This window comes from Chiloscyllium plagiosum, unplaced genomic scaffold, assembly GCF_037043375.1.
Source record: "Chiloscyllium plagiosum isolate Xiang-an unplaced genomic scaffold, Cpla_swu_hap1 HiC_scaffold_44, whole genome shotgun sequence".
Lineage (NCBI taxonomy): Eukaryota > Metazoa > Chordata > Chondrichthyes > Orectolobiformes > Hemiscylliidae > Chiloscyllium > Chiloscyllium plagiosum.
The window spans coordinates 11206612-11234372 of NW_028270182.1; the positions used below are offsets into that span (position 1 = coordinate 11206612).

At 49.3% G+C, this 27761-nt stretch overlaps 1 protein-coding gene across 2 annotated transcripts in view; it reads right to left on the bottom strand.

The window, feature by feature from the left end:
- Positions 1 to 4793: 4793 nt before the first annotated feature.
- Positions 4794 to 27761, bottom strand: part of LOC122544393 (actin-like protein 6B) — an 85755-nt gene continuing 62787 nt past the window's right edge. For both annotated transcript variants that reach the window (XM_087982695.1, XM_087982697.1), the window contains 3 exons: positions 27199 to 27294; positions 9721 to 9807; positions 4794 to 8627 (listed from right to left, as the gene is read on the bottom strand). In XM_087982695.1, the coding sequence (XP_087838821.1) occupies positions 8547 to 8627; positions 9721 to 9807; positions 27199 to 27294 (264 nt within the window). In that variant the 3' untranslated portion in view covers positions 4794 to 8546. The remainder of the gene's footprint in view (positions 8628 to 9720; positions 9808 to 27198; positions 27295 to 27761) is intronic.

A 27761-nucleotide genomic window follows, 5' to 3' on the forward strand; every position in this document is an offset into this window, starting at 1 on the left:
GGACATGGGTAGCTTAGGAACACCGCTCAAGATGTCCTCCATGCTACTCACTGTCTTGACTGGGAAATATGTTGGTGTTCCTTCAGTGTTGCTGGGTCAAAATCCTGGAAGTGCACATCTTATGGCATCATGGGTGTCCTGACACCACACAGACTGCAACGTTTCAAGATGGCGGCTGATTGAAACCGTGATAGATGGACAATAATGTCCAACAATGCCCATACCAACAGGCCTCAGCCTGAACCAGTCGGGTGGTTCAGACACTCTTTACGTTTATCGGCTGATTGACGCTGGAATTAGCAATCCTGAACTCAAAACGTTAACTCCGTTTCTCTCTCTCTCCACACACGCTTGCCAGAACTTGCTGAGTTTCTCCAACTCTTTCTGTTTTTACTCTAACCTTTTGGATTCTTCCACTGTGCCTGCCTCCCCGAGACTTTTTCTAATGAATGGCTGGGATCTTTGTGTTGGGGGGAGGAGCGGTGTTCAGATTCACCCGAACGATGGGGAGGTGGGGCAGGAGGGTTTTACATGTCCGTTTGCCCAGAGGGAACCTCTCTTCTGTCGAATGGAGGAGGTTGTGGAAGTTGGAGGTGAGTGGCTGGGAGGTTTCAAGATGGCAGTTTAGTTGTTTGAAGGCACCCAGAGAATGGGAAGTTCATAAATCTGTTAGCTATCAGCCACTGGAACGACAGAACCAGCTCAAGGGGCAGAGTGGCCTTCTCCTGTGCCTACGTAACATTATATGATTTTAAAACAGTGATAGGTAAGTTCTTGATTTCCAAGAGGGTCAAAGGTTACAGGGAGAAAGTGGGAAAATTGGTCTGAAAAATCTACCAGCCATGATCGAATGGGCCAAATGGCTTAATTTCTGCTCCTACGGTTTTAGAGATGTCCGGTGGTCCTGAGCGATGTGTGGCTGGGGCCAACCCTTGATCATCCTATAGTGGACATTGAAGACCGTTATCTAAGATTACAAAGAGATCTTGATCAATTGGGTCAATGGGCTGAGGAGTGGCAGAGGGAGTTTAAGTTGGATAAATGTGAGGTACTGCATTTTGGTAAAACAAAGGCAGGACTTATACAGTTAATGGTAATGGCCCTGGTTAGAGAAACCTAAGGGTTGAGGTACATAATTCTTTGAAATTTGCGTCACAGGTAGACATGGTGGTTAAGAAGGTGTTTAACACTTGTCTTCATTGCTCAGACCTTTGAGTATAGGGGTTGGGACGTCATGTTGAAGTTGTACAGGACGTTGGTGAGGCCTGTTCTGGAGCACTGTATGCAGTTCTGGTTTCCCCTGTTATGGGAAAGATATTATTAAACTGGAGAGAGTTCAGAAAAGATTTACCATGTTGCCAGGAATGGAGAGTTCGAGATATAAAAATAGACTGAAAGGCTGGAACTTTTTTCACTGCTGGGATGTTAGAAGCAACTGCATTGCACACCCTCCATCAGTTTTGACTCCATTAAGTCTGCTCAGAGATGCTTTACTTTGTCGAATAGCTGGTTTTGCTCATGAAGAAGAACCATTTGGTTGACATCATCTTACTTTAACAACTTCCCTCACCTTAACGACGATCACTCTCTCACTTCAACAATGACCTCTCTCACCTTAGCAACAAACCTCCCTCACTTTATGATGATCTCCCTCATCTTAACAATGACCTCCCTCACCTTAATTAAACCTCCCCCACTTTAACAATGACCCTTCCTCACCTGAACAACAACCTCCCTCACTTTAACAACGACCTCCCTCACCTTAACAACGACCCTACCTCACCCCTTAACAACCTCCTCACCTTAACAATGACGTCTTTCACCTTAACAACATCCCTTCCTCACCGTAACGACAAACCTCCCTCACTTTAACAATGATCTCCCTCACCCCTTAACGACCTCCCTCACTCCTTAACAACGACCTCCCTCACTCCTTAACAACCTCCCTCACTCCTTAACAACCTCCCTCACCCCTTAACAACAACCTCCCTCACCTCTTAACAACGACCTCCCTCACCCCTTAACAATGACCTTCCTCACTCCTTAACCTCCCTCACTCCTTAACAACGACCTCCCTCACTCCTTAACAACGACCTCCCTCACTCCTTAACAACCTCCCTCACCTCTTAACAACGACCTCCCTCACTCCTTAACAACCTCCCTCACTTCTTAACAACCTCCCTCACTCCTTAACAACGACCTCCCTCACTCCTTAACAACCTCCCTCACCTCTTAACAACGACCTCCCTCACTCCTTAACAACCTCCCTCACCTCTTAACAACAACCTCCCTCACTCCTTAACAACAACCTCCCTCACCCCTTAACAATGACCTTCCTCACTCCTTAACAACCTCCCTCACCCCTTAACGACCTCCCTCACCTCTTAACAACAACCTCCCTCATCCTTAACAACAACCTCCCTCATCCTTAACAACAACCTCCCTCACCCCTTAACAACCTCCCTCACACCTTAACAATGACCTTCCTCACTCCTTAACAACCTCCCTCACCCCTTAACGACCTCCCTCACCCCTTAACAACGACCTCCCTCACTCCTTAACAACCTCCCTCACTCCTTAACAACGACCTCCCTCACCCCTTAACAATGACCTTCCTCACTCCTTAACAACCTCCCTCACCCCTTAACGACATCCCTCACCCCTTAACAATGACCTTCCTCACTCCTTAACAACCTCCCTCACCCCTTAACAACGACCTCCCTCACCCCTTAACAATGACCTTCCTCACTCCTTAACAACCTCCCTCACCCCTTAACGACCTCCCTCACCCCTTAACAACGACCTCTCTTGCTTTAACAATGACCTCCCTCACCTTAACAACAACCCTCCCTCAATACTTGAAACGGTCAAATCTGAAGCAGGAAAGTTTGCTTCTTCCATTAAAAAATGTTCACAAGATGGGAATCCGTTTGAGATGGAGGAAATGGTGACGGTGTTCAGGAACTGGATGAAATCAGATCGTAAGGTCTGTTCTGTTCCTCTCCGAACCACAATCACTGAATATCATTGTGTGATAGGAACCATTTTGATGCACTTATCTATGAAAGATTGGAGTTTTTGTCTCTTGACCTGATGCTTTATGACAGAATCAAATCAGCTTTCATTTAATCATTCTCCCACATTTAATTGAACAACAAAGTGTTTAATGTATTCCTGGATCAAAGGTCAAGGCTCCAGGTCTCAATGTGAGGACAGGGCCCCGGCTCCCAGTGTGGGGACAGGGCCCTAGGCCTCAGTATGAAGACAGTGCTCAAGGCCCCACTGTGGGGACAGGGCCCCAGGCCTCATTGGGAGGACAAGGCCCCAGGCCCCAGTGTGGGGATAGGACTCCAACTCCCAGTGTGAGGACAGGGCCCCGGCTCCCAGTGTAAGGACAGGTCCCCAGGCCCCAGTGTGGGGACAAGGCCTCAGACCCAGCAGGAAGTCAGCCCCAAGTCCTAGTGTGAAGGGAGGAGTTTGCAACAATCCTTTACAAATAAGAACTAATAACTGGTGAGACTCTCATGTTCAAACAGCCGGGAAACACTGTTAATGGTGTCAGAAGCCAGTTATACAAATTATTTACAGAACATTGGAAGATACAACATTTAAATTGATAACAAACAGAGAAGCAGGGAATAATTCAACTGGAGATCTTAACGCCACACAATATCTGATGTGACAGCCTGCTCAGTAACCCTGCAATACTCCCCTCCACAACCCCTCTGCGCCTCCAGGATTAAATCCTCCCGCTCCGTCTGGTTCTGAGGCACACGGAGCAGATATTCCTGGGTTTTAATAAGGAAACTCCTGGTCTGTTGGCTCAAGTCGGCCAAGACGGTGCTGTCTGGGCACCTTGGACAACCTCCCTTGGACTCTCTGAGGTGCATAATGAAGAACCCCCACTGTTTCTAAGAGGGGCAGGCAGGGCAGGGGGGGAATCCTGCTGGTGTCCTGGGTTGATAGTCAGCCCTCAGCTAACAACGGTAAATTCCTGGGAGCTTGCTTTGCTCAAATGAACCGTCGCAATTTCCGAAAATACCACAGGTCCCACGCTTCTAAAGCACGCCGCCAGTTGCAAAGCACTCTGGGAGGTTGTGAAAGGTGCCATATAAATGCCCCCTCTTTAAACTGGCCTCAGGCACCGATGAGCAGACCCAAAACCTTCCTTCTCAAGCCAGGAAGAAAACAAAGACGAATTACGGGCTCCCTAAGGCTTTTGTCCTGTGGGCCTTGAAATTTGGCATTCTTGCGTTTGGGTCCTGACGAGTGCAGTGTAGGAGAGAGAGAAGCTGCTGGTGGCTTCCTCCATAGCAACACCTAGTCCCAATCAGAGTTGACTTGCAAACCAATCGCACCCCTTGCCCCCCAACCCCACCCGAGCAGTAGAAATTGTGTTGGCAGTTTGGAAATTTGGTATTCTTGTATCTGTATCCTGATGGGCTCAAGTTGAAAAACTCTAGAAACATGTCTCTCTCTATCCACTGAGATACCCTCAATGCATAAAAATTTATCTTCATACTTTGAGGGTACAAGTAGGGTTACAATTCCCCAGTGTTGACCTGCAGGATCTCAGATATATCCAGGGATCTATTTGGTTTGAGGTAAGACGGAGTTTTCTACTGGCTGAAAGTGATGCTCGGTACCCATTACATATCTCTGTACCACTCTTCCCAAACCCTGCGCCCCACTGAAACTAGAGATTTCAAGCCCTGTGCCAGGAACCAGCCTAGAACCACTTGCTCCAGTCCCCAGAAACATGTGCTCCCTGTCTCCTGAACCCCAGAGCTCCAAACCCTCCGTCCAACTGGCCCCCATGCATGTCCGAACCTCCCCCCCACCCCCAATCCTTGAGGCCTGTGCCTGATCGCCAACTCTGCGCCCAGATAGAATGACCTGTCTGATCCCTAAGGTGCATGCCTGACCTGAAAGTGACCCTTGAACCCTGTAGTAATGGGAAGCAATGGCCTAGTGGTATAATCGTTGGAGTATCAATCCAGTGACCCAAATCTGGAGATCTAGGTTCGAATCCCATCATAGGTGGAGGAACTTGAATTCAATTTTTAAAAAATTGGGAATTAAGATTATAATTAATTCATTGTCAAGGAAAAGCCCCATTCAATGAAATATAGTCACAGAGGTGTACAGCATAGAGACAGACCCTTTGACCCAACTCGTCCATGTCAACCAGATATTAGATTAGATTCCCGACAGTGTGGAAACAGGCCCTTCAGCCCACACTGACCCTCCGAAGAGTAAACCACCCTGACCCATTTCCCTCTGACTAATGCACCTAACACTATGACCAATTTAGCACGGCCAATCCACCCTAACCTGCACATCTTTGGACGGTGGGAGGAAACCGGAGCACCCGGAGGAAACCCACGCAGACACGGGGAGAATGTGCAAACTCCACACAGACAGTCACCCGAGGCTGGAATCAAACCGGGGACCCTGGTGCTGTGAGGCAGCAGTGCTAACCACTGAGCCACCGCGCTGCCCTAAATTATTCCTAAATTAATCTAGTCCCATTCCCAGCGTTTGGTCCTTAACCCTTCGAACCCTTCCTATCCGTATACCCATCCAGATGCCTTTTAAATGCTGTAATTTTACCAGCCTCCACCACTTCCTTTGGCAGCTCATTCCATACACGCACCACCCTCTGTGTGAAATGGTTGCCTCTTAGATCCCTTTTAAATCTTTCCCTTCTTACCTTTAACCTGTGCCTACCTGGGGAAAAGTCCTTGGGAGAGAGTGAGGACTTCAGATGCTGGAGATTAGAGTCGAAGAATATGTTGCTGGAAAAGCACGGCAGGTCAGGCAGCATCCGAGGAGCAGGAGAATCAACATTTCAGGCATAAGTTGTTCATCATGAAGAACCTTTTACCCTATCCACACCCCTCATAATTTTGTAAACCTCTATAAGGTCACCCATCAGCCTCCGACGCTCCAGGGAAAACAACCCCAGCCTGTTCAGCCTCTCCCTGTAGCTCAAACCCTCCAACTCTGGCAACGTCCCTGTAAATCTTTTCTGAACCCTTTCATGTTTCACATCTTTCCCATAGCAGGGGGACCAGAATTGCACGCAGCATTCCAAAAGTGGCCTAACCAATGTCCCGTACGATCTCAACTTGACCTCCCAACTCCTGTACTCAATGCACTGACCAATAAAGGTCCAGAATTAATCTGGAATTATGAGTCTAATGATGACTGTGAATCCATTGTTGGAAAAACTCATGACGTCGCTGAGAGAAGGAAACTGCCATCCTTACCCGATGTGGCCTACATGTGGCTCCAGACCCACAGCAATGTGGTTGACTCTTAACTGTCCTCTGGGACAATTAGAGATGGGCAAGAAATGCTGCCTGATTCCTTAAAGATATAAAAGGGACCTAAGGGGCAACTTTTTCACACAGAGGGTGGTATGTGTATGGAATGAGCTGCCAGAGGAAGTGGTGGAGGCTGGTTCAATTGCAACATTTAAGAGGTATCTGGATGGGTATATGAATAGGAAGGGTTTGGAGGGATATGGGCCGGGTGCTGGCAGGTAGGACTAGATTGGGTTGGGATATCTGGTTGGCATGGACAAGTTGGACCGAAGGGTCTGTTTCTGGGCTGGACATCTCTATGACTCTATGATGAAGGGCTTATGCCCGAAACGTTGATTCTCCTGCTCCTCGGATGCTGCCTGACCTGCTGTGGTTTTCCAGCACCACACTCTCGACTCTGATCTCCAGCATCTGCAGTCCTCACGTTCTCCTGAGAAATGCAGCCTAGCCAGTGATGCCCTCATCCCGTGAACAAAACGCAAAAACATGCGCCCGTGAAAGTCCGATGTTCCAACTCTGTGTTCTGGCCTCAACCTTGGTATCCAAGCTCTGGTCCAGTAACCCGTTGACATTTGCCTGTTGCCAACAATCCCAACATTCCCAACTCGCGGGATCCCGAGCTGACCCATTTCCAACGAGGCTGTCATCCTGAGGTGGCTCAATGTCACCTCAATGTTCCCCTTGGCTGGTCAGGAAACAGTTTGACCCGTGCAATACTGAGGCCAGGTAGGTCAGGAAGATCCCAGACTGCACCCTGGTGTCAGTCCCAATTGTTTCCTGGTCAACATGGGCTGCCCCCTGCCCCCAGGTCGTCCCGAGATAAGATGTAGGCCATTCAGCCCGTCAAGTCTGCGCCGCCATTCAATGAGATCTGACAATCCTCAACTCCACTCTTCTGCCTTTTCTTCATAACCCTTTGTCGTTTACAGACTAAAAATCGATCTCAACCTTAACTATACTCAATGGCCCAGTCTCCACGGTACAAAATTCCACACATTTACTCTTCCCCGAGTGAAGAAATTCCTCCTCATCTCTGCCCTAACTGGGTGACGCTTTACTCTGAGATGCTGCCCCTCTGGTCTCAGACTCTCCCTGAAGGGGAAGCAATGCGAGGGAGTGATCTGAGCGCTCAATGGGATGGGACAGGAGAATCAGACTGCGAGGCCTCTCACGGTCGATGAGCTTGGGATGGGGAAGCTGGGATGGTTCCCTCAGTGCGCCGCGGTTGTACTGAACTGTGGAAGAGCCCTTGAGGGGCCTAAAGGCCTAAATGAGCAGCCATGCAACCACCGCCAGTCCCCCTCTCCCTCTCCCCACCCCCCGGTATCGAGCGAGTGAGTTAGCAGCAGACAATCACGGCCTAGGTACCTGAGGATCACAGGGTGTCAGAATTTAGTAAAACTGTGGCTCCCTGCTCCCACTTCCTAGTCCTAATCCTGTGAAATGAGCTCACAACGGATGTAGGCCCGAAGCCTTAAATTGAAAGCCTCGCCTCTGGATGCCCAACTGTATGTTCTTTACTGATTGAAGGAGTTGCGATAGGGGATTAAGGTTGAGGGAGATGGTGAAAGAGAAACATAAACAGGATATTTGAAGATATTTAAATGAGCAAACCCACCTCTGGCTTGTCTTTACAGCGCGGTAAATCACGTTTTTTTATGAAAACCCGATGGTTTAATGGTCACCATTTTTATTCCTGACCCATTTGTTGATTAAATTTCAATTCCGCTGTTGCCTTGGTCCCTGATCACTCCCCCCTGCCCCCGGATCAGGCCTCTGACCACTAGGCCAGAAATGTGACCCCCCGCACCCTCCCAACTTCTCTCCTCCCCCCAACCCCAGCCCGAAGAATGTGACTGCTTCTCCTGTTGTAGTCACCAGTCGATTTACCCCGAGCTGACGGGGCAGAGAAGTTCAAGGAGTCTCCTGGCCTAGGAGGCCTCTCGCGTCTGGGGAATGGTCAGGCCTTCGTGTGGGGACCTCCACTGGGACTTGGCTCAGCCTCAGCAGTCATCCTGTGGACACTCTCTCTCCATTATCCCGGACAGGGAGTGCCAAGCCCAAACCCAGATAGGGGCCAGGCCAGAGGGGCAAGACAAGTCAGAGGGAAAGCTTAGGCCCCAGCTGGGCCTATTGGGAAAGGGAGCGCAGGCGAGAGCTTGGCTTTCAGGCAGACGTATGGGCAGCTAATGGATGGGGGTCCTTCCTACTCGGTGCTCAGGGGCACTTCCTCTCCACGCACTGTTTGCCCCCTTCCTCGTATTCCTGTTTGGAGATCCACATCTGCTGGAAAGTGCCCTGTGCAAAGAAAGCTCAGCGTCACGGTGCTTAGCAACAAGAACAGGCCGATATTCCCAACCAGCATCTCCCTTATTGACATTTTGACCTCACCTTCCCCACAACCCTGGATCCCGTGTCCCCATTCTCCCAAATCAAATGTCTCACCACATCCCTCATTCTGCCCCTCCACCCCCGTCTCCCCACATCCCTCAAATCCTCCGTCAATGCGTATCCCTCAATTGCTTTCCATCCCATATCCCTCTGTCTCCCCATATCTCTCAATCCCTCCATCCCTCTGTCCCCACGTATCCCTCCATCATTCTGTCCCCATTTGTCCCTCAATCCCTCTGTCCCCCTTAACCCCCATCCCTGTCTCCCCATCTCTCAATCACCTCATATCCTTCCATCCCTTTGTCCCCCATATCCCTCAATCACCCAATATCCCTCTGTCCCTCTGACCCCCATCTCTCAATCCCCCCATATCCCTCAATCCCTTCTCCCACCATATCCCTCAATCCCTCTGTCTTCCATATCCCTCAATCACTCCATATCCCTCTGTCCCCGCATATCCTTCAGTCCCTCTGTCCCCACATATCCTTCAATCTCCCAATATCCCTCCAACCCTCTGTCCTCCTATGTCCTTCCATCCCTGTCCCTTCATATTTCTCAATCCCTCTGTTACCCTAATATCCTGCAATCCCCCAATATCCCTCAATCCCTCTGTCCCCTCATATCCCTCCATCTCTCTGTACCTCCATATCCCTCAATTCCCCATATCCCTCCATTCCTATGTTACCACATATCCCTCAATCCCTTTGTTCCCCCATGTTCCTCGATCCCTACGATAGCCCGAATCCCTCAAACTCCCCGTAGTTTAATTTTGCCTAGTGCTTGATGTTAATATTGCCCACCTTACTGGAAATCCATGACACAAATGAGAGAAGGGCCCCGGGAGAAATGGAAATGCTGACCAACGAATACCCAGACCTTTTAATCGGTTACTGATTACTGTGTTTCACAACACTTGGCATCAGACCCTTAAGCTGGGGGGGGGGGTTAATGTTCATTACTGGACAATACTTACAATCTACCCGGTAACAGACAGACTCACCAGGGACGCAAGGATTGAGCCACCAATCCAGGGGCTGAATCGCCGCTCCACTGTGCTGTTATTGGCTATCAGCTTCAGCCGCATGCTCTGATTGGGACAAAGGAAATGATAAAAGGAAGGATAAAGAAATAATGATTAAATTTGTGCCCCATTTGCACACACACTGACTCCATGCCCATTCGCACACTCACTCTCTCCATCTCCATTCACACACTCACTCTCTCCATCTCCCTTTCACACACTCACTCTCCCTGTCTCCATTCACACTCACTCTCCCCGTCTCCCTTTCACACACTCACTCTCCCCGTCTCCCTTTCACACACTCACTCTCTCCATCTCCCTTTCACACACTCACTCTCCCCGTCTCCCTTTCACACACTCACTCTCTCCATCTCCATTCACACACTCACTCTCTCCATCTCCCTTTCACACACTCACTCTCCCGTCTCCCTTTCACACACTCACTCTCTCCATCTCCCTTTCACACACTCACTCTCTCCATCTCCATTCACACACTCACTCTCCCTGTCTCCCTTTCCCACACTCACTCTCTCCATCTCCCTTTCACACACTCACTCTCTCCATCTCCCTTTCACACACTCACTCTCTCCATCTCCATTTACAAACTCAATCTCTCCATCTCCATTCACACTCATTCTCTCCATCTCCCATTTCACACACTCACTCTCCCGTCTCCCTTTCACACACTCACTCTCTCCATCTCCCTTTCACACACTCACTCTCTCCATCTCCTTACACACACTCACTCTCCCCGTCTCCCTTTCACACACTCACTCTCTCTGTCTCCCTTTCACACACTCACTCTCTCCATCTCCCTTTCACACACACACTCTCTCCATCTAACTTTCACACACTCACTCTCTCCATCTCCCTTTCACACACTCACTCTCTCCATCTACCTTTCTCACACTCACTCTCCCCGTCTCCCTTTCACACACTCACTCTCTCTGTCTCCCTTTCACACAGTCACTCTCCGTCTCCCTTTCACACACTCACTCTCTCTGTCTCCCTTTCACACACTCACTCTCCCCGTCTCCCTTTCACATTCACTCTGTCCATCTCCATTCACACACTCACTCTCCCCGTCTCCCTTTCACACACTCACTCTCCCCGTCTCCCTTACACACACTCACTCTCCCCGTCTCCCTTTCACACACTCACTCTCTCCATCTCCCTTTCACACACTCCCTCTTCCCGTCTCCCTTTCACATACTCACTCTCTCCATCTCCCTTTCACACACTCACTCTCCCCGTCTCCCTTTCACACACTCACCCTCTCCATCTCCCTTTCACACACTCACTCTCACCGTCTCCCTTTCACACACTCACCCTCTCCATCTCCCTTTCACACACTCACTCTCACCGTCTCCCTTTCACACACTCACTCTCTCCATCTCCCTTTCACACACTCACTCTCCCCGTCTCCCTTTCACACACTCACTCTCTCCATCTCCCTTTTACACACTCACTCTCTCCATCTCCATTCACACACTCACTCTCCCCGTCTCCCTTTCACACACTCACTCTCTCCATCTTCCTTTTACACACTCACTCTCTCCATCTCATAGAAGTTCATAGAATCCCGACAGCGCAGAGTGGCCATTCAGCGTATCGTGTTTGCACAGACACTGTACAGCAGCCCATCTCGATCCAGCTGCACCCACACTATTCACCATGGTTAATCGATTTAGCCTGCACATGCCTGGACACGGCAGGACAATATAGCAAGGCCAATCCACTGTGCCTGATTCCCATTTTCTCTCCCTCTATTCTCCCATTCCCACTCTCGCTCTCTCTATTCCCTCCACATTCCCTCTTCCATTTCCACTCTCTTACCCTCTATTCCCACATCTCACTCCCATTTCCCATTCCCACTCTCGCCCCACCCCCTTTCATTTTTAATATTTCCAATCTCTCCTCCAATATTTCCCCATTCCCACTCTCTCTCTACTCTCCCATTCCCATTCTCTTTTCCCTCTATTTCCCTTTCCCATTCTGGCCCTCCTTTATTTCATTCCCACTCTCTCTCTCTATTCCCATTTTCTCTCCCTCTATTCGCCCAATCCCACTCGCTCCCTCTATTCCCCCATTCCCATTCTCTCCCCCTCAAACAGTCAGCGCAGGCAAGATCAAAGCAGAGAACAAGGTAGGACTAATAAATTAAACTGCATTTATTTCAATGCCAGGGGCCTAACAGGGAAGGCAGATGAACTCAGGGCATGGTTAGGAACATGGGACTGGGATATCATAGCAATTACGGAAACATGGCTCAGGGATGGGCAGGACTGGCAGCTTAATGTTCCAGGATACAAATGCTACAGGAAGGGTAGAAAGGGAGGCAAGAGAGGAGGGGGAGCGGCGTTTTTGATAAGGGATAGCATTACAGCTGTGCTGAGGGAGGATATTCCCGGAAATACATCCAGGGAAGTTATTTGGGTGGGACTGAGAAATAAGAAAGGGATGATCACCTTATTGGGATTGTATTATAGACCCCCCAATAGTCAGAGGGAAATTGAGAAACAAATTTGTAAGGAGATCTCAGTTATCTGTAAGAATAGCGCCAGAGACCCGGGTTCAATTCCCGCCTCAGGCGACTGACTGTGTGGAGTTTGCACATTCTCCCTGTGTCTGCGTGGGTTTCTTCCGGGTGCTCCGGTTTCCTGCCACAGTCCAAAGATGTGCAGGTCAGGTGAACTGGCCATGCTAAATTGCCTGTAGTGTTCGGTGAAGGGGTAAGTGTGGGGAATGGGTCTGGGTGGGTGCGCTTCGGCGGGTCGATGTGGACTTGTTGGGCCGAAGGGCCTGTTTCCACACTGTAAGTAATCTAATCTAATCTAATATTAGGGTGGTTATGGTAGGGGAATTTAACTTTCCAAACATCAACTGGGACTGCCATAGTGTTAAAGGTTTGGATGGAGAGGAATTTGCTAAGTGTGTACAAGACAATCTTCTGATTCAGTATGTGGATGTACCTACTAGAGAAGGTGCAAAACTTGACCTACTCTTGGGAAATAAGGCAGGGCAGGGGACTGAGGTGTCAGTGGGGGAGCACTTTGGGGCCAGCGACCATAATTCCATTAGCTTTGGAATAGTGATGGAAAAGGATAGACCAGATCTAAAAGTTGAAGTTCTAAATTGGAGAAAGGCCAATTTTGAAAAGCTGATTGGAGGCAGATGTTCGCAGGTAAAGGGCCGGCTGGAAAATGGGAAGCCTTCAGAAATGAGATAACAAGAATCCAGAGAAAGTATATTCCTGTTAGGGTGAAAGGGAAGGCTGGTAGGTGTAGGGAATGCTGGATGACTAGAGAAATTGAGGGTTTGGTTCAGAAAAAGAAGGAAGCATATGTCAGGTATAGACAGGATAGATCGAGTGAATCCTTAGAAGAGTATAAAGGCAGTAGGAGTATATGTAAGAGGGAAATCAGGATGGCAAATTGGGGACATGAGATAGCTTTGGCAAATAGAATTAAGGAGAATCCAAAGGGTTTTACGAATATATTAAGGACAAAAGGGTAACTTGGGAGAGAATAGGGCCCCTCAAAGATCAGCAAGGCAGTCTTTGTGTGGAGCCACAGAAAATGGGGGAGATACTAAATGAATATTTTGCATCAGTATTTACTGTGGAAAAGGATATGGAAGATATAGACTGTAGGGAAATAGATGGTGACATCTTGCAAAATCTCCAGATTACAGAGGAGGAAGTGCTGGATGTCTTAAAATGCATAAAGGTGGATAAATCCCGAGGATCTGTTTAGGTGTACCCGAGAACTCTGTGGGAAGCTAGAGAAGTGATCGCTGGGCCTCTTGCTGCGATATTTATATCATCGATAGTCACAGATGAGGTGCTGGAAACTGGAGGTTGGCAAATGTGGTGCCACTGTTTAAGAAGGGCGGTAAAGATAAGACAGGGAACTATAGTCCGGTGAGCCTGACCTCAGTGGTGGGCAAGTTGTTGGAGGGAATCCTGAGGGACAGGATGTACATGTATCTGGAAAGGTGAGGACTGATTGGGATAGTCAACATGGCTTTGTGCGTGGGAAATCATGTCTCACAAACTTGATTGAGATTTTTGATGAAGTAACAAAGAGGATTGTTGAGGGCAGAGCAGTAGATGTGATCTATATGGACTTCAGTAAGGTTTAGGGTGAGAGGGGAAAGATATAAAAGAGACCTAAGGGGCAACTGTTTCATGCAGAGGGTGGTGCGTGTATGGAATGAGCTGCCAGAGGAAGTGGTGGAGGCTGGTACAACTGTAACATTTAAAATGGGAGACTGGTTAGCAAGGTTAGATCTCATGGAATACAGGGAGAACTAGCTATTTGGATACAGAACTGGCTCAAAGATAGAAGACAGAAGGTGGTGGTGGAGGGTTGTTTTTCAGACTGGAGGCCTATGACCAGTGGAGTGCCACAAGGATCGGTGCTGGGCCCTTTACTTTTTGTCATTTACATAAATGATTTGGATGCGAGCATAAGAGGTACAGTTAGTAAGTTTGCAGATGACACCAAAATTGGAGGTGTAGTGGACAGCGAAGAGGGTTACCTCAGATTACAACAGGATCTGGACCAGATGGGCCAATGGGCTGAGGAGTGGTAGATGGAGTTTAATTCAGATAAATGCGAGGTGCTGCATTTTGGGAAAGCAAATCTTCGCAGAACTTATACACTTAATGGTAAGGTCCTAGGGCGTGTTGCTGAACAAAGAGACCTTGGAATGCAGGTTCAAAGCTCCTTGAAAGTAGAGTCGCGTTTGGTATGCATTCCTTTCTTGGTCAGAGTATTGAGTACAGGAGTTGGGAGGTCATGTTGCGGCTGTACAGGACATTGGTTAGGCCACTGTTGGAATATTGCGTGCAATTCTGGTCTCCTTCCTATCGGAAAGATGTTGTGAAACTTGAAAGGGTTCAGAAAAGATTTATAAGGATGTTGCCAGGGTTGGAGGATTTGAGCTATAGGGAGAGGTGGAATAGGCTAGAGCTGTTTTCCCTGGAGCATCGGAGGCTGAGGGATGACCTTAGAGGTTTATAAAATCATGAGAGGTATGGATAGGGTAAACAGACAGGGTATTTTCCCTGGGGTGGGGGAGTCCAGAACTAGAGGGCATAGGTTTAGGGTGAGAGGGGAAAGATATAAAAGAGACCTAAGGGGCAACTGTTTCATGCAGAGGGTGGTGCGTGTATGGAATGAGCTGCCAGAGGAAGTGGTGGAGGCTGGTACAACTGTAACATTTAAAAGGCATCTGGATGGGTATATGAATAGGAAGGGTTTGGAGGGATATGGGCCGGGTGCTGGCAGGTGAGACTAGATTGGGTTTGGATATCTGGTCAGCATGGACGGGTTGGACCGAAGGGTCTGTTTCTGTGCTGTACATCTCTATGACTCTGTCACTCTATTCCCACACTTTCCCTCTATTCCCACACTCTCCCTCTATTCCCCCATTCCCACTCCTTCTATTCCCACACCCTCCTTTTATACCCCAATTCCCATTCTCTCCCTCTCTATTTCCCCATTTCCATTCTCTCCCCCTCTATTCCCATTCTCTCCCTCTATTCCCCCATTCCCATTCTCTCCTCCTCTATTCCCCATTCCCATTCTCTCCCTATTCCCATTCTTTCCCTCTATTCCCCCATTCCCATTCTCTCCCCCATTCCCATTCTCTCCCTCTATTCCCCCATTCTCATTCACTCTCTATTCCCCCATTCCCATTTTCTCCCTCTATTCCCCCATTCTCATTCTCTCTCTATTCCCCCATTCCCACTCTCTCCCTCTATTCCCCATACCAATTCTCTGACCCTCTATTCCCACACCCTCACTCTATTCATCCATTCTCATTCTCTCTCTCTCTATTCCCGCATTCCCATTGTCTCCCCCTCTATTACCACACTCTCCCTCTATTACCCCATTCCCCCTCTATTCCCATTCTCTCCCCCCTCCATCCGCTATTCATCGTCTTGATGTAGTTCCCTCGCTCGCCTCCAGGTGGCGGTGGCCAGCTGCAGCGCCACCAGCAGGACAGCTGCGGGACCGCAGTTGTTGACTGGGGTGGAAGAATGGCCATTGGCTGGAATGAAAAGTGGAGTTTTCTTTCTGCCTGATTTCACTGGGAAAACAGCAAATGGAGATGAGTGAACCCCCTCGGACATGACTGGCAGGGCCCTATGCAAACTTGCAGCAGAAAAGAGGCAATTCAGCCCATCCTAAGCAGGCAAGCACCCATCCATCCAGTTAACCCATCTTCCCTTTTGTTTGTAGGTTAGGTCACCTTACATGCAGATTTATGAGTCCCTACCTTATCAATAGTTAACAATTCCAGCAGTTGTGACTGCTTCATTTTTATTTTTGTTATAGTCATGGCTTGCTATAGTCACTGTGCTTGTTGTTGCAATGTCCTGTTATCCGCTCCTCCTGGCAATCATATCACTGTGGAGGGAGTTACCACCCCAGGAGAAGATGACACCCTTCTATTCAGTCCTCCCACCACCAGTGTTGCTGTAACACAGTGTACACACCAGCCAAAACACTCCTGCCATTCAGTCCTCCCACCATCAGTGTCGCTGTAAAGTAGTGTACAGCCTAACCACAACAGTACTGCTATTCAGTCCTCCCACCATCAGTGTCGCTGTAACGCAGTGTACAGCCCAGCTCCAACACTCCTGCCATTGAGTCCTCCCACCATCAGTGTTGCTGTAACTCAGTGTACAGCCCAGTTACAACACTCCTGCCATTCAGTCCTCCCACCATCAGAGTCGCTGTAACTCAGTGTACAGCCCAGCCACAACACTCCTGCCATTCAGTCCTCCCACCATCAGTGTCGCTGTAAAGTAGTGTACAGCCTAACCACAACAGTACTGCTATTCAGTCCTCCCACCATCAGTGTTGCTGTAACTCAGTGTACAGCCCAGTTACAACACTCCTGCCATTCAGTCCTCCCACCATCAGTGTCACTGTAACTCAGTGTACAGCCCAGCTACAACATTCCTGCCATTCAGTCCTCCCACCATCAGTGTCGCGTTAACTCAGTGTACAGCCCAGCTACAACATTACTGCCGTTCAGTCCTCCCACCATCAGTGTCGCTGTAACTCAGTGTACAGCCCAGCCACAACATTCCTGCCATTCAGTCCTCCCACCATCAGTGTCGCTGTAACTCAGTGTACAGCCCAGTTACAACACTCCTGCCATTCAGTCCTCCCACCATCAGTGTCGCTGTAACGCAGTGTACAGCCCAGCTACAACACTCCTGCCATTCAGTCCTCCCACCATCAGTGTCGCTGTAACTCAGTGTACAGCCCAGCCACAACACCCCTGCCATTCAGTCCTCCCACCATCAGTGTCGCTGTAACTCAGTGTACAGCCCAGCCACAACACTCCTGCCGTTCAGTCCTCCCACCATCAGTGTCGCTGTAACGCAGTGTACAGCCCAGCCACAACACTCCTGCCGTTCAGTCCTCCCACCATCAGTGTCACTGTAACTCAGTGTACAGCCCAGCCACAACACTCCTGCCATTCAGTCCTCCCACCATCAGTGTCGCTGTAACTCAGTGTACAGCCCAGCCACAACACTCCTGCCATTCAGTCCTCCCACCATCAGTGTCGCTGTAACGCAGTGTACAGCCCAGCCACAACACTCCTGCCGTTCAGTCCTCCCACCATCAGTGTCACTGTAACTCAGTGTACAGCCCAGCCACAACACTCCTGCCATTCAGTCCTCCCACCATCAGTGTCGCTGTAACGCAGTGTACAGCCCAGCCACAACACCCCTGCCATTCAGTCCTCCCACCATCAGTGTCGCTGTAACGCAGTGTACAGCCCAGCGACAACACTCCTGCCATTCAGTCCTCCCACCATCAGTGTCGCTGTAACTCAGTGTACAGCCCAGCGACAACACTCCTGCCATTCAGTCCTCCCACCATCAGTGTCGCTGTAACTCAGTGTACAGCCCAGCCACAACACTCCTGCCGTTCAGTCCTCCCACCATCAGTGTCGCTGTAACTCAGTGTACAGCCCAGCCACAACACTCCTGCCATTCAGTCCTCCCACCATCAATGTCGCTGTAACTCAGTGTACAGCCCAGCGACAACACTCCTGCCATTCAGTCCTCCCACCATCAGTGTCGCTGTAACTCAGTGTACAGCCCAGCGACAACACTCCTGCCATTCAGTCCTCCCACCATCAGTGTCGTTGTAACTCAGTGTACAGCCCAGCCACAACACTCCTGCCATTCAGTCCTCCCACCATCAATGTCGCTGTAACTCAGTGTACAGCCCAGCCACAACACTCCTGCCATTCAGTCCTCCCACCATCAGTGTCGCTGTAACTCAGTGTACAGCCCAGCCACAACACTCCTGCCATTCAGTCCTCCCACCATCAGTGTCACTGTAACTCAGTGTACAGCCCAGCCACAACACTCCTGCCATTCAGTCCTCCCACCATCAGTGTCACTGTAACTCAGTGTACAGCCCAGCCACAACACTCCTGCCATTCAGGCAGAAGTGGGTACTGCAGATACTGGAGATGAGAGTCTAGATTAGAGTGATGCTGGAAAAGCTCAGCAGGTCAGGCAGCATCCGAGGAGCAGGAAAATGGACATTTTGGGCAAAAGCCCTTTATCAGGAATGAGGCTGTTGCCTCAGGGTTGGAGAGATAAGTGGGAGGTGGGGTGGAACGCTTCAGAGAACATCTCAGGGACACCCGCACCAATCAACCCCACCGCCCTGTGGCCGAACATCTCAATTCCCCCTCTCAATCTGCCAAGGACATGCAGGTCCTGGGCCTCCTACATCGCTACTCCCTGACCACCTGATGCCTGGAGGGAAGAATGCCTCATCTTCTGCCTCGGGACCCTTCAACCCCATGGCATCAGTGTGGATTTCACCTCCCCCCACCTTACCCCAGTTCCAAACCTCCAGCTCATGACCTCTCACACCTGTCAACTTTCCTTCCCACCTATCTGCTCCACCCTCCTTCCGACCTTTACCCCAATCTCCATCCACCTATTGCACTCTAAGCTACCCTCTCCCCAGCCCCTCCCATTTATCTGTCCACCCCTGAGGCTCACAGCCTCATTTCTGATGAAGGGCGTTTGCCCCGAAGCATTCATTTTCCTGCTCTTCCGATACTGCCTGACCTGCTGTGCTTTTCCAGCACTCTAATCTTGACTCCTGCCATTCAGTCCCCCCACCACCAGTGTCACTGTAACGCAGTGTACAGCCCAGCCGCAACACTCCCGCTATTCTGTCCTCCCACCATCAGTGTTGCTGTAACACATCAGGTTTGTGAATCTTGGGTAGGAGGTAGAACCGGGCGGTGTGGGGTTCCAGGACTATGAGGTTGGAGGCTGTAGACGGGAGACCCCCTGAAGTGACGAGGTTGTGGATGGTCTGGGAGATGATGGTTTGGCGATGGGAGGTGAGGTCGTGGTCAAGGGGGGTAGGAGGAGGAGGTGTCCTCGAGTTGGCATCTGGCTTCAATGGTGTAGAGGTTGGTGCATGAAACTACCACAGCGCCCCTCCGCCCTTGTCTGCTGGTTTGATGGTGATGTTGAGGTGGGAGTGGAGGGCTGCGTGTTGCGAGGGTGAGAGTTTGGAGTGGGTGAGGGCGGTGGACGGGTTGAGGGCGCATGGCGGCAGTTGGAAATGAAGAGATGAAGGGCAGGTAACAGACCCGCACGGGGTGTCCAGGTGGATGGGGTGTGTTGGAGGCAGGAGAAGGGGTCCTCGGAGGCTGGGCAGGAGTCCTAAGGAAGGGCTTATGTCCAAAACGTCGATTCTCCTGCTCCTCGGATGCTGCCTGATCTGAGCTTTTCCAGCACCACACTCTCGACTCTGATTTTTAACTTTGTCCACTGGCTCCTCTACATCATAGTCAAGCTATTCAGTTCTCCCACCACTGAAGTGACTGTAATGCAGTGTTCGGCTGGGAGACTGCAATGCCTCACTTTTAGGTCCTCCCCCCACCAGAGTCGCTGTGGTGCATGGTGCAGAGGAGCTGGTGTTGGACTGGGGTGGACAAAGTTAAAAATCACACAACACCAGGTTATAGTCCAACAGGTTTATTTGGAAGCGCTAGCTTTAGGAGCGCTGCTCCTTCATCAGGTGGTTGAAGATAAAAGACTAAACAATGGATTTGTTCAATATATCCCTGTATCACGATAAATTCTGATCTTATTCTCCACAACCACCTGATGAAGGAGCAGCTCTCCGAAAGCTAGTGCTTCCAAATAAGCCTGTTGGACTATAACCTGGTGTGGGGGGATTTTTAACTCTGCAGTGCTGTGCTCAGCTGAGAGACTGCAATGTCCCGCTATTTTGCCCTCCTGCCACTTGCACTGCTGCAGTGCCCTCACTGTTTGGCACTCCCACCACTGGAGGCGCTGCATTCTGGGGGATGCTAAACACCCCATTTTAGCCTCACGATGAGCAAGGCCGCAGGAGGCCGAGGAAAATGTACAGGGGAACCTCGATTATCCAGCATTCAACTAATCGAATTTCGGATGATCCGAACAACATCATATGGTTCCGATGCCTGGCTAACTATGTTATCCGGCATTCGATCAACCGAATGAAATATCCCTTACCTGTGTCCTTCGGATAATCGAGGTTCCTCTATAAATCCTCTGAATTTATCGACCCTGAAATCTTCCAAAGCACTCATAAACAATCTTAGCCAGGAAGGCATGGCTGCCGGTTTCTTCTGAAGTGCAGCTTGAAGTTTACGGATTTGCCATATTTTCTCCTGGGGCATATTGACAAAAGCAGGCCTCAGAGGGGACTATTTTGTCACAGTCAGGCGTTGAGGCCTGAAGAGCACTCGCCAACTAACATCCTGTACACTACAAAGATGCATCTTTGCATCACCATAGGAAATTACATCACCACAGGAAATAACATCATCAACTTAAAGAAACCCAAAAATAGAAATAGAAAGCAGGCCATTAAACCAGTGCTTCGTCTGGAGGCTCACTGAAGATGTTACCTAGTATGGTGACGAAATGTCTGAACATGAACCTTCCAGCTCAGCGAGCTAACCTACACCCAGAATGCAACACCCCATTTATGAAATACAGCGTCTTCGCACAAACCAGGAGCAATGCCATGGGAGGGCTTCAAAAAACGGAGGCCAACTTCAGGAAAATGGGGCAGCACGTTTTCTCCGTCCTTTACATTAGAAAGATTTTTCTTTATAAGGAGACCGGATTGGGGATTCAAGATGGCGGCAATCTAAGGTTTGCCTTGCTGAGCTCTGCACCACAACTTAGGTAAAGTGGTGCTTTTACCCTACCCTTACTAGCTGTTTTGGTAAAAATCGGTAGTTTTAAGTTTCTAGAATCTTTGTATATTCTTTTTAGGGATTAGGGAAGATGACTAAAGATAAATTGCTGCGTGGATCAAAGGGCATTTCCCTTCCAGTAATGGACACGCCTGTGGCTGCACCGTGGAAGCCCCTTTGGACTTAGCTGCTCAGCAGAGTCTGGCTTCGGAGTTTGTCAAACTCCGAGAAAAGATTGAGTCAGCAATGGGAGAGACCCGGACCAGGCTGGAACCGAGCTCAACCATGCTGGAAAAGCATAAGCAGGAGATGCAGCGTCTCAGGAAGCGGGTGGAGGAGGTCGAGTAGCAGACCGTGGCATCGGAGACCGCGGCCGAATCCTTGGCGGGATGGATCCAGGCTTTGGAGAAGCAGGCACGTGTCTTAATGGAACAGGTCTTAGATTAGATTAGATTCCCTACAGTGTGGAAACAGGCCCTTCGGCCCAACAAGTCCACACCGACCCTCCGAAGAGCAACCCACCCACACCAATTCCCCTACACTTACCCCTTCACCGAACAGTACGGGCAATTTAGCACGGCCGGTTCACCTAACCTGAACATCTTTGGACTGTGGGAGGAAACTGGAGCGCAGGAGCAAACCGGCGCAGGCACGGGGAGAACGTGCAAACTCCACACAGACAGTTTTGCAAGGCTGACGACCTTGAAAATCGAGGTTGGAGGAAGAATATCCGTGTTATTGGCTGAGAGGAAGGGGTCAGTCAGTCAGCGTCTTTGAGCAATGGCTGCCACATTTTCTGGGATGGGAATCCGAGGCGGGCTGGGTGCGGATCGAAGGGTTGCGGTGCGCAGGCCCGGATCAGACCAGCGCCCCCTGCCCAGTCCTCGTGCAATTCCAGTTCTACAGAGACAAGCAAAAGGTATTGGAAGCTTCCAGAACGCTGGGGAAGGATCCACAGACCTTGATTTACAAGGGATCGAAGGTGATGTTTTTTCAGGACGTCTCTGCGGCTGTGATCCGTAAGAAGAAGACCTTTGATGAAGTAAAAAAGAGACTGAGGGATTTGGATATTCTGTACTCTGTAAGGTACCCAGCAGTGTTACGTTTCAGCCACAGAGGGTCCTTCTGTGTCTTTCATTCATCAGAGAAGACAAAGGACTTTTTGGACACTTTAAAACAGACTGGCTGGTTCAAGCAACACGGACAATGATGGTTTGTTTTTCTCTGTTGTTTGCTTCAGTCAAATGGTTTTGTCTCTTTGATATGTTTCTTTTTCTCTTCCCTTCTTGCTTTTTTAGGGTTTGGGAAGCATTGTCAGAACTTTTCTTTTGGTTTATTTTTACCAGTAATAACCAGTAATGCACGGGTGAAATGTCCACTTCTAATCTCTTTGTTTGAAAGATTTATGTATTCTTGTTGTTTTGCCTGGGTTTGGGCCATGGAGGTGTTTTTGGGTAGCGTGAGTGCCCCCTACGGGCAAGGGGGAAGGTCTCCTGTTATCAGTTTATTGTATTGGTTTATTGTCGGTGTGGTTTTTGGAAGTTTTTGTTTTGGTAGCTTCTGTAATTGCGTTTTTTAGACTCTATGAGTGTTTCATTGTTCCCACTCAGTGCATTGTGAGTACGGTTCTTTCTCTCAAGAGAGTCACGGGCTGTTTCAGATGGCTATGGCTAGTTGCTCGCTTAAATGGTGCACCTGGAATATTAAGGGCAGTCATTCACCGATTAAGAGAAAGAAAGTACTTTCAAGTCTTAGAAAGGAGAGGGTCAACGTTGTTATGTTGCAAGAAACCCATCTTGATGACAAGGAACATCTAAAGTTGCAGCGGAGGTGGGGTGGAGTTCTTTTTAACACTAAAAGCAGGGGAGTGGCTATACTCATTCCGAAGAATCCTCCCATTTCAGTTGTTAGATCACACTGAGGATGAACAAGGCCAGTTTCAGATGAGCAGAGCTCTAATACATGGTGAGGAATATAGGATTCTGAATGTTTACTACCCCCCAGCACACCCCCTTACCTTTTTAACAGATGTGCTTTCCAGGTTGGTGGTCCTTGGAGTGCGCTATATGATTATAGGGGGAGACTTTAATCGTCTCATGGATTCCACAGTGGACAGAATGCCCAAGGGGTCCCCTGGGCACCTCCCCCCAATCTAAACAACTGGTGGACTTATGTGGGGAGTTGGGATTGGTGGGTGTATGGCGACGCCTTCACCAAGCGGGTAGAGACTTTACCTTTTTCTCCAACCCGCACAAGTGCCACACAAGCTTTGGAGAAAATGGTTTCTTGCTCCATCGGGGTTTTTTTTTCCAGATTTGGAGTTGTCCTGTAAAATTGGGAACATAGCCATTCCTGATCACGCAGCAGTGTATCTGGAGGTGAAGGCCAGAGGTAGTGGGGTAGGTTCACACCATTGGACCCTTTTCTCCTGAAGGACAGTACGTTTATCGCCTACTTTTCGCGTGAACGTTCTTGGATATCAATTCGGGTACAGCCAGTAACCCGTCGGTGCTCTGGGATACTGTCAAAGCCTACGCAAGGGCCATAATTATCTCTTATCCAGTGAGTCAGAAATGGCAGAGGGGAGAGCAGCAGCATATACTTGAGGCCTAGCTAAAGGCAGCCGAGACATCGTAGTTTGACAGGCCATCTTTGATTAAGTTACAGCAGATCACAGCTCTTCAGGCTGATCTGAACTCCGTGCTTACTCAGGGAAGAGAGAGATCTCTTTTGTGAAATAAAGGCTATTTGAGTGTGGTGATAGGCCAGGTAAATGCCTGGCTTATCTGGTTAGGAAGAAGAGCACCTCTCCGAATCTGTTAGAGAGGGTACCAGTACTCTCACTTGTGATTCCAAAAAGATCAACGCGGCGTTTAGGGAATTTTACTCTGAGCTGTCCTCACAGAGGGCTGTGAGGACAGGTTGGCGAAGATGGAGGCCTTCTTTAAGAACCTGGACCTTTCAAGTGTGACTCTGAAGCAGGCGTCCCCTTTGAATGCTCCCTTGACAATCTGAGAGATACAGGAGGCAGTAAGGCAGCTCCAAGGTGGTAAGGCACCTGGCCCAGATGGCTTTCCGAGTGAGCTTTATAAGGAATTTATTAATACGTTGGCTGGGCTAATGCTGGACGTGCGCAATTATTCGTACAGCCAGGACTGCCTCCCGCCCCTCTTTAACAGAAGCTGATATTTCTCTCATTCTCAAGAGAGGGAAAGACCTGGAGGACTGTGCCCACCTCGCTGCTAAACTCGGATTTTAAAATTCTGTCGAAGACACTAGCGCTGAGGTTGGAGAAGGTGCTGCCCTCTATTGTAAAGGAGGACCAGACAGGTTTTTATTAAGGGCCGTAGATCCTCTAATCATATTAGAAGAGTACTGAACATGGTCCAGGTGTGCCAGCAGGGGCCAGTCTGGGCTTGGCGGAGAAGGCGTTTGACCGGGTGGAGTGGCCGTATCTTTTTTTAATGTTCTGGGCCACTTTGGTGTCGGTGGGGGTCTTTGCCAGATGGGTGAAAGTGCTGTATAGCGATCCTATGGCAGCGGTCATTACTAATGGCATACGGTCTGACAATTTCAGTATCGGTAGAGGCAGCCAACGAGGAATGGCCCCTCTCATTGTTGTTATTTATGTTGGTGATTGAGCTGCTGGCGGAGGCTATCCGGAGGGGACCCAGTATAGTCGGCCCAGAAGTGGGATTGGGAAGTGGGGGGGGGGGGGGGAGGTGTCATATAAGCTCACCCTTTATGCAGATGATATCAAATCCGACAATGTCTGTACCTCGTTTAATTCAATTTACTCCGGGCATAAGATTAATTTTATGAAGTCGGAGGCCGTGCCTGTGGGGCAGTACCCGATATGGAAGATGGAATCCGATTCCCTTCCAGGTGGTCACAGGGAAGCTTTCTGTACCTAGGCATTTTCATTACTCCCCGCCTTTGACCAATTATACAAGGCTAATTTTCTGCACTTGCTTGAGAAGGTAAGGCAGGACCTTCAGCGTTGGGAGGTTCTCCCAACATCTTGGTTGAGTTGAGTTGCTTTTATTGAAATTAATGTTCTTATTATATCCCATGCTCCCTCTGATGTTGCCCAGACAAACGTTGCAGAGACTTAATGGTTGACTCGGTTCTTTTATTTGGCATCACTGGCGGCCTCTCATTAAGCTCGGCAAGTTGCAGCTTCCCCAGGGATTTTGGGGGGGGGGGGTGCGTGGGATAGACTTTCCAGATTTTAAGAGATATCAGATAAGCTCCCTACTATCCGTTGTGAATGATTGGGCTGGTCAGGATCCAAGGTCAATACAGCTGAATATTGAGGCCCAATATGTCCCCTTATTAATTTGTTATGATTAGATTCTCTACGGTGTGGAAACAGGCCCTTCTGCCCGACAAGTCCACACCACCCCGCCGAAGAGTAACCCACCCAAACCCATTCCCCTACCCTATAATTAACCCTGACTAACGTACCTAACACTGTGGGCAATTTAGCACGGCCAATTCACCCTAACCTGTACATCTTTGGACTGTGGGAGGAAACCAGAGCACCCGGAGGAAATCCCCACACAGACACGGGGAGAAATGTGCAGACTCCACACAGACAGGTGGGAATCGAACCCAGGACCCTGGTCTTGTGAGGCAGCAGTCCTAACCACTGAGCCACCGTGCCACCCATAAATGGATAAGGTGTATGGATAAGATGAGGACGATCACGGAGTATTGTCAGAACCCGATTGTCACTAACACAGTCAAAGCGTGGAGAACACCAAAGCGAGGGCAGCTTATATAAATCCTCCTTTTTCACCCCCATAGCAGGAATGCCAGGATTTCGGCCAGGGTTGATGGATTCTGGTTTTAGGTTATGGGCATCCAGGGGAGTCTCTTGTCTGGGAGACTTATTGGAGGGAGAGGTCATGAAGCCCCTTTGATCAGCTGAGCCGTAAATCTGAATTGACCAGTAGGGACCTCTCGTTATTTTCAGATCAGGGACTTTATCCAGAAGAAGACCACACTGTTGGCTGATCCTTATAGATCTGATGTAGAGAGGAGAGTGCTTCAGACGACGGGTACTGTCTTGATTAGCACCCTCTTTCTGGAAGGTGGCACCTCGAAAGATATTGAACAGCTCTGCGGAGTCTGGGCGCAGGGATTGGGAATGGAGATCTCATCAGAGGTTTGGGAGATAGATCTCAGTTTGTAACAGACTACAGGCTGTGCAGCTGAAAGTTCTTCACTGGGTCTATTTGGCCCCAGAGCGGTTTGCGAAACTTCAAAAGGCAGCCCCTCCAATGTGCCCCAAGTGCAAAATAGGTGTTGGCACCCTTACCCATTGTTGGTGGTTGTGCCATCAGCTTTGCAAGTACTGGGGCGCTATAGCAAGTGCCACATGGAGGGGACCCTGGGGACCGAAGTCAAGGTAGATCCCTGGGCCGGCCCAATCTGCCTTCTTTCGATGAGCATGGAAAGAAGCTGTTCAATATTCTTACACATTGCGCGAGGAAGAACATTCCGATGAGCTGGATCTTGGATAGTCCTCCAAACCCATCGGAATGGCGTGGGCGAGTTATGGAACGTGTCCCCCTAGACTTCCTCACGAGTATGGCGCACCAGAAAACTGAATTTTTTTTCTAAGATGTGGCGGCCCTTTCTGAAGTATATTGAAGCAGACTTGTTGGCCATATTAACTAGGGCCTCTGTTTAGTCATCAGACCTGGGTCTGATGGGCCAAGTGCTCTGTGTGGAAGAATCCCGAATAAATACGGGTTTGTTAACTGATGCTCCTGACGATGGGGAGCTTTGGTGGGGTTGCGCTGCATTTTAATTTAATTTGTTTAATTATTTATTGAATTGTAGTAGAGGTAGTTTTTTTTATTCGTTTTGTGGCGTAGTAGTTAGTTTCTTGTTATTGTTGTTATACTCTCTGATTGTTATTTCTTTTGCAATTTTATAATTTTGTCAGGAATAAAAATCTTTCTCTTGAGAGAAACAAAAGGAGACCGGACGATGCGTCAGTACTCGCAAAGTACATCGAGCACGGCTGCCATTTTATGTCGTCTTGCCCCCTCTGTGAGTAGTGCCCAGTTTCCACTGAACCCCAGTCTGTCCCTCACCGTCAGATAAACCACTGCCATTTAATGTGGCAATGGTGGAAATCCTTCAACAAAACGAAGTTAATCTCCATATCAGGCTACTTACAGGCGGTGTTTTCTGTGAGAGCTCCCGGTTCAGCCGATCGGTGAAGCCTTGAAGCAAGGTGTTGCCCCCGGTGACAATCACACTGCCATACAGGCCCTGCCAGGAGGTAACAGCAAAAGGGTTACCAAGGTAACCGGCTCCACACGATCTCTCCTCACCCCTTTTCCCTCTCGTGAAGGGCTAAATAATTCACTGGTTATGGATTAAACACCATGCTTTACTACTGAGAGGAAATGAGGCCAGGGATTGCAGGAGCCCTGACAGTCTTCCTGAATTCTTCTGGGCATGTGCGAGCGGTGCAAGAAGTCAAGGGGGATTGCAGTTAATTTTCTACTTAGAGTCATAGAGATGTACAGCACGGAAACAGACCCTTCGGTCCAACTTGTCCATGCCGACCAGATATCCCAACCCAATCTAATCCCACCTGCCAGCACCCAGTCCATATCCCTCCAAACCCTTCCTATTCATACACCCATCCAAATGTCTTTTAAATGTTGTCATTGTACCAGCCTCCATCACTTCCTCTGGCAGCTCATTCCATACACGTACCACCCTGTGTGTGA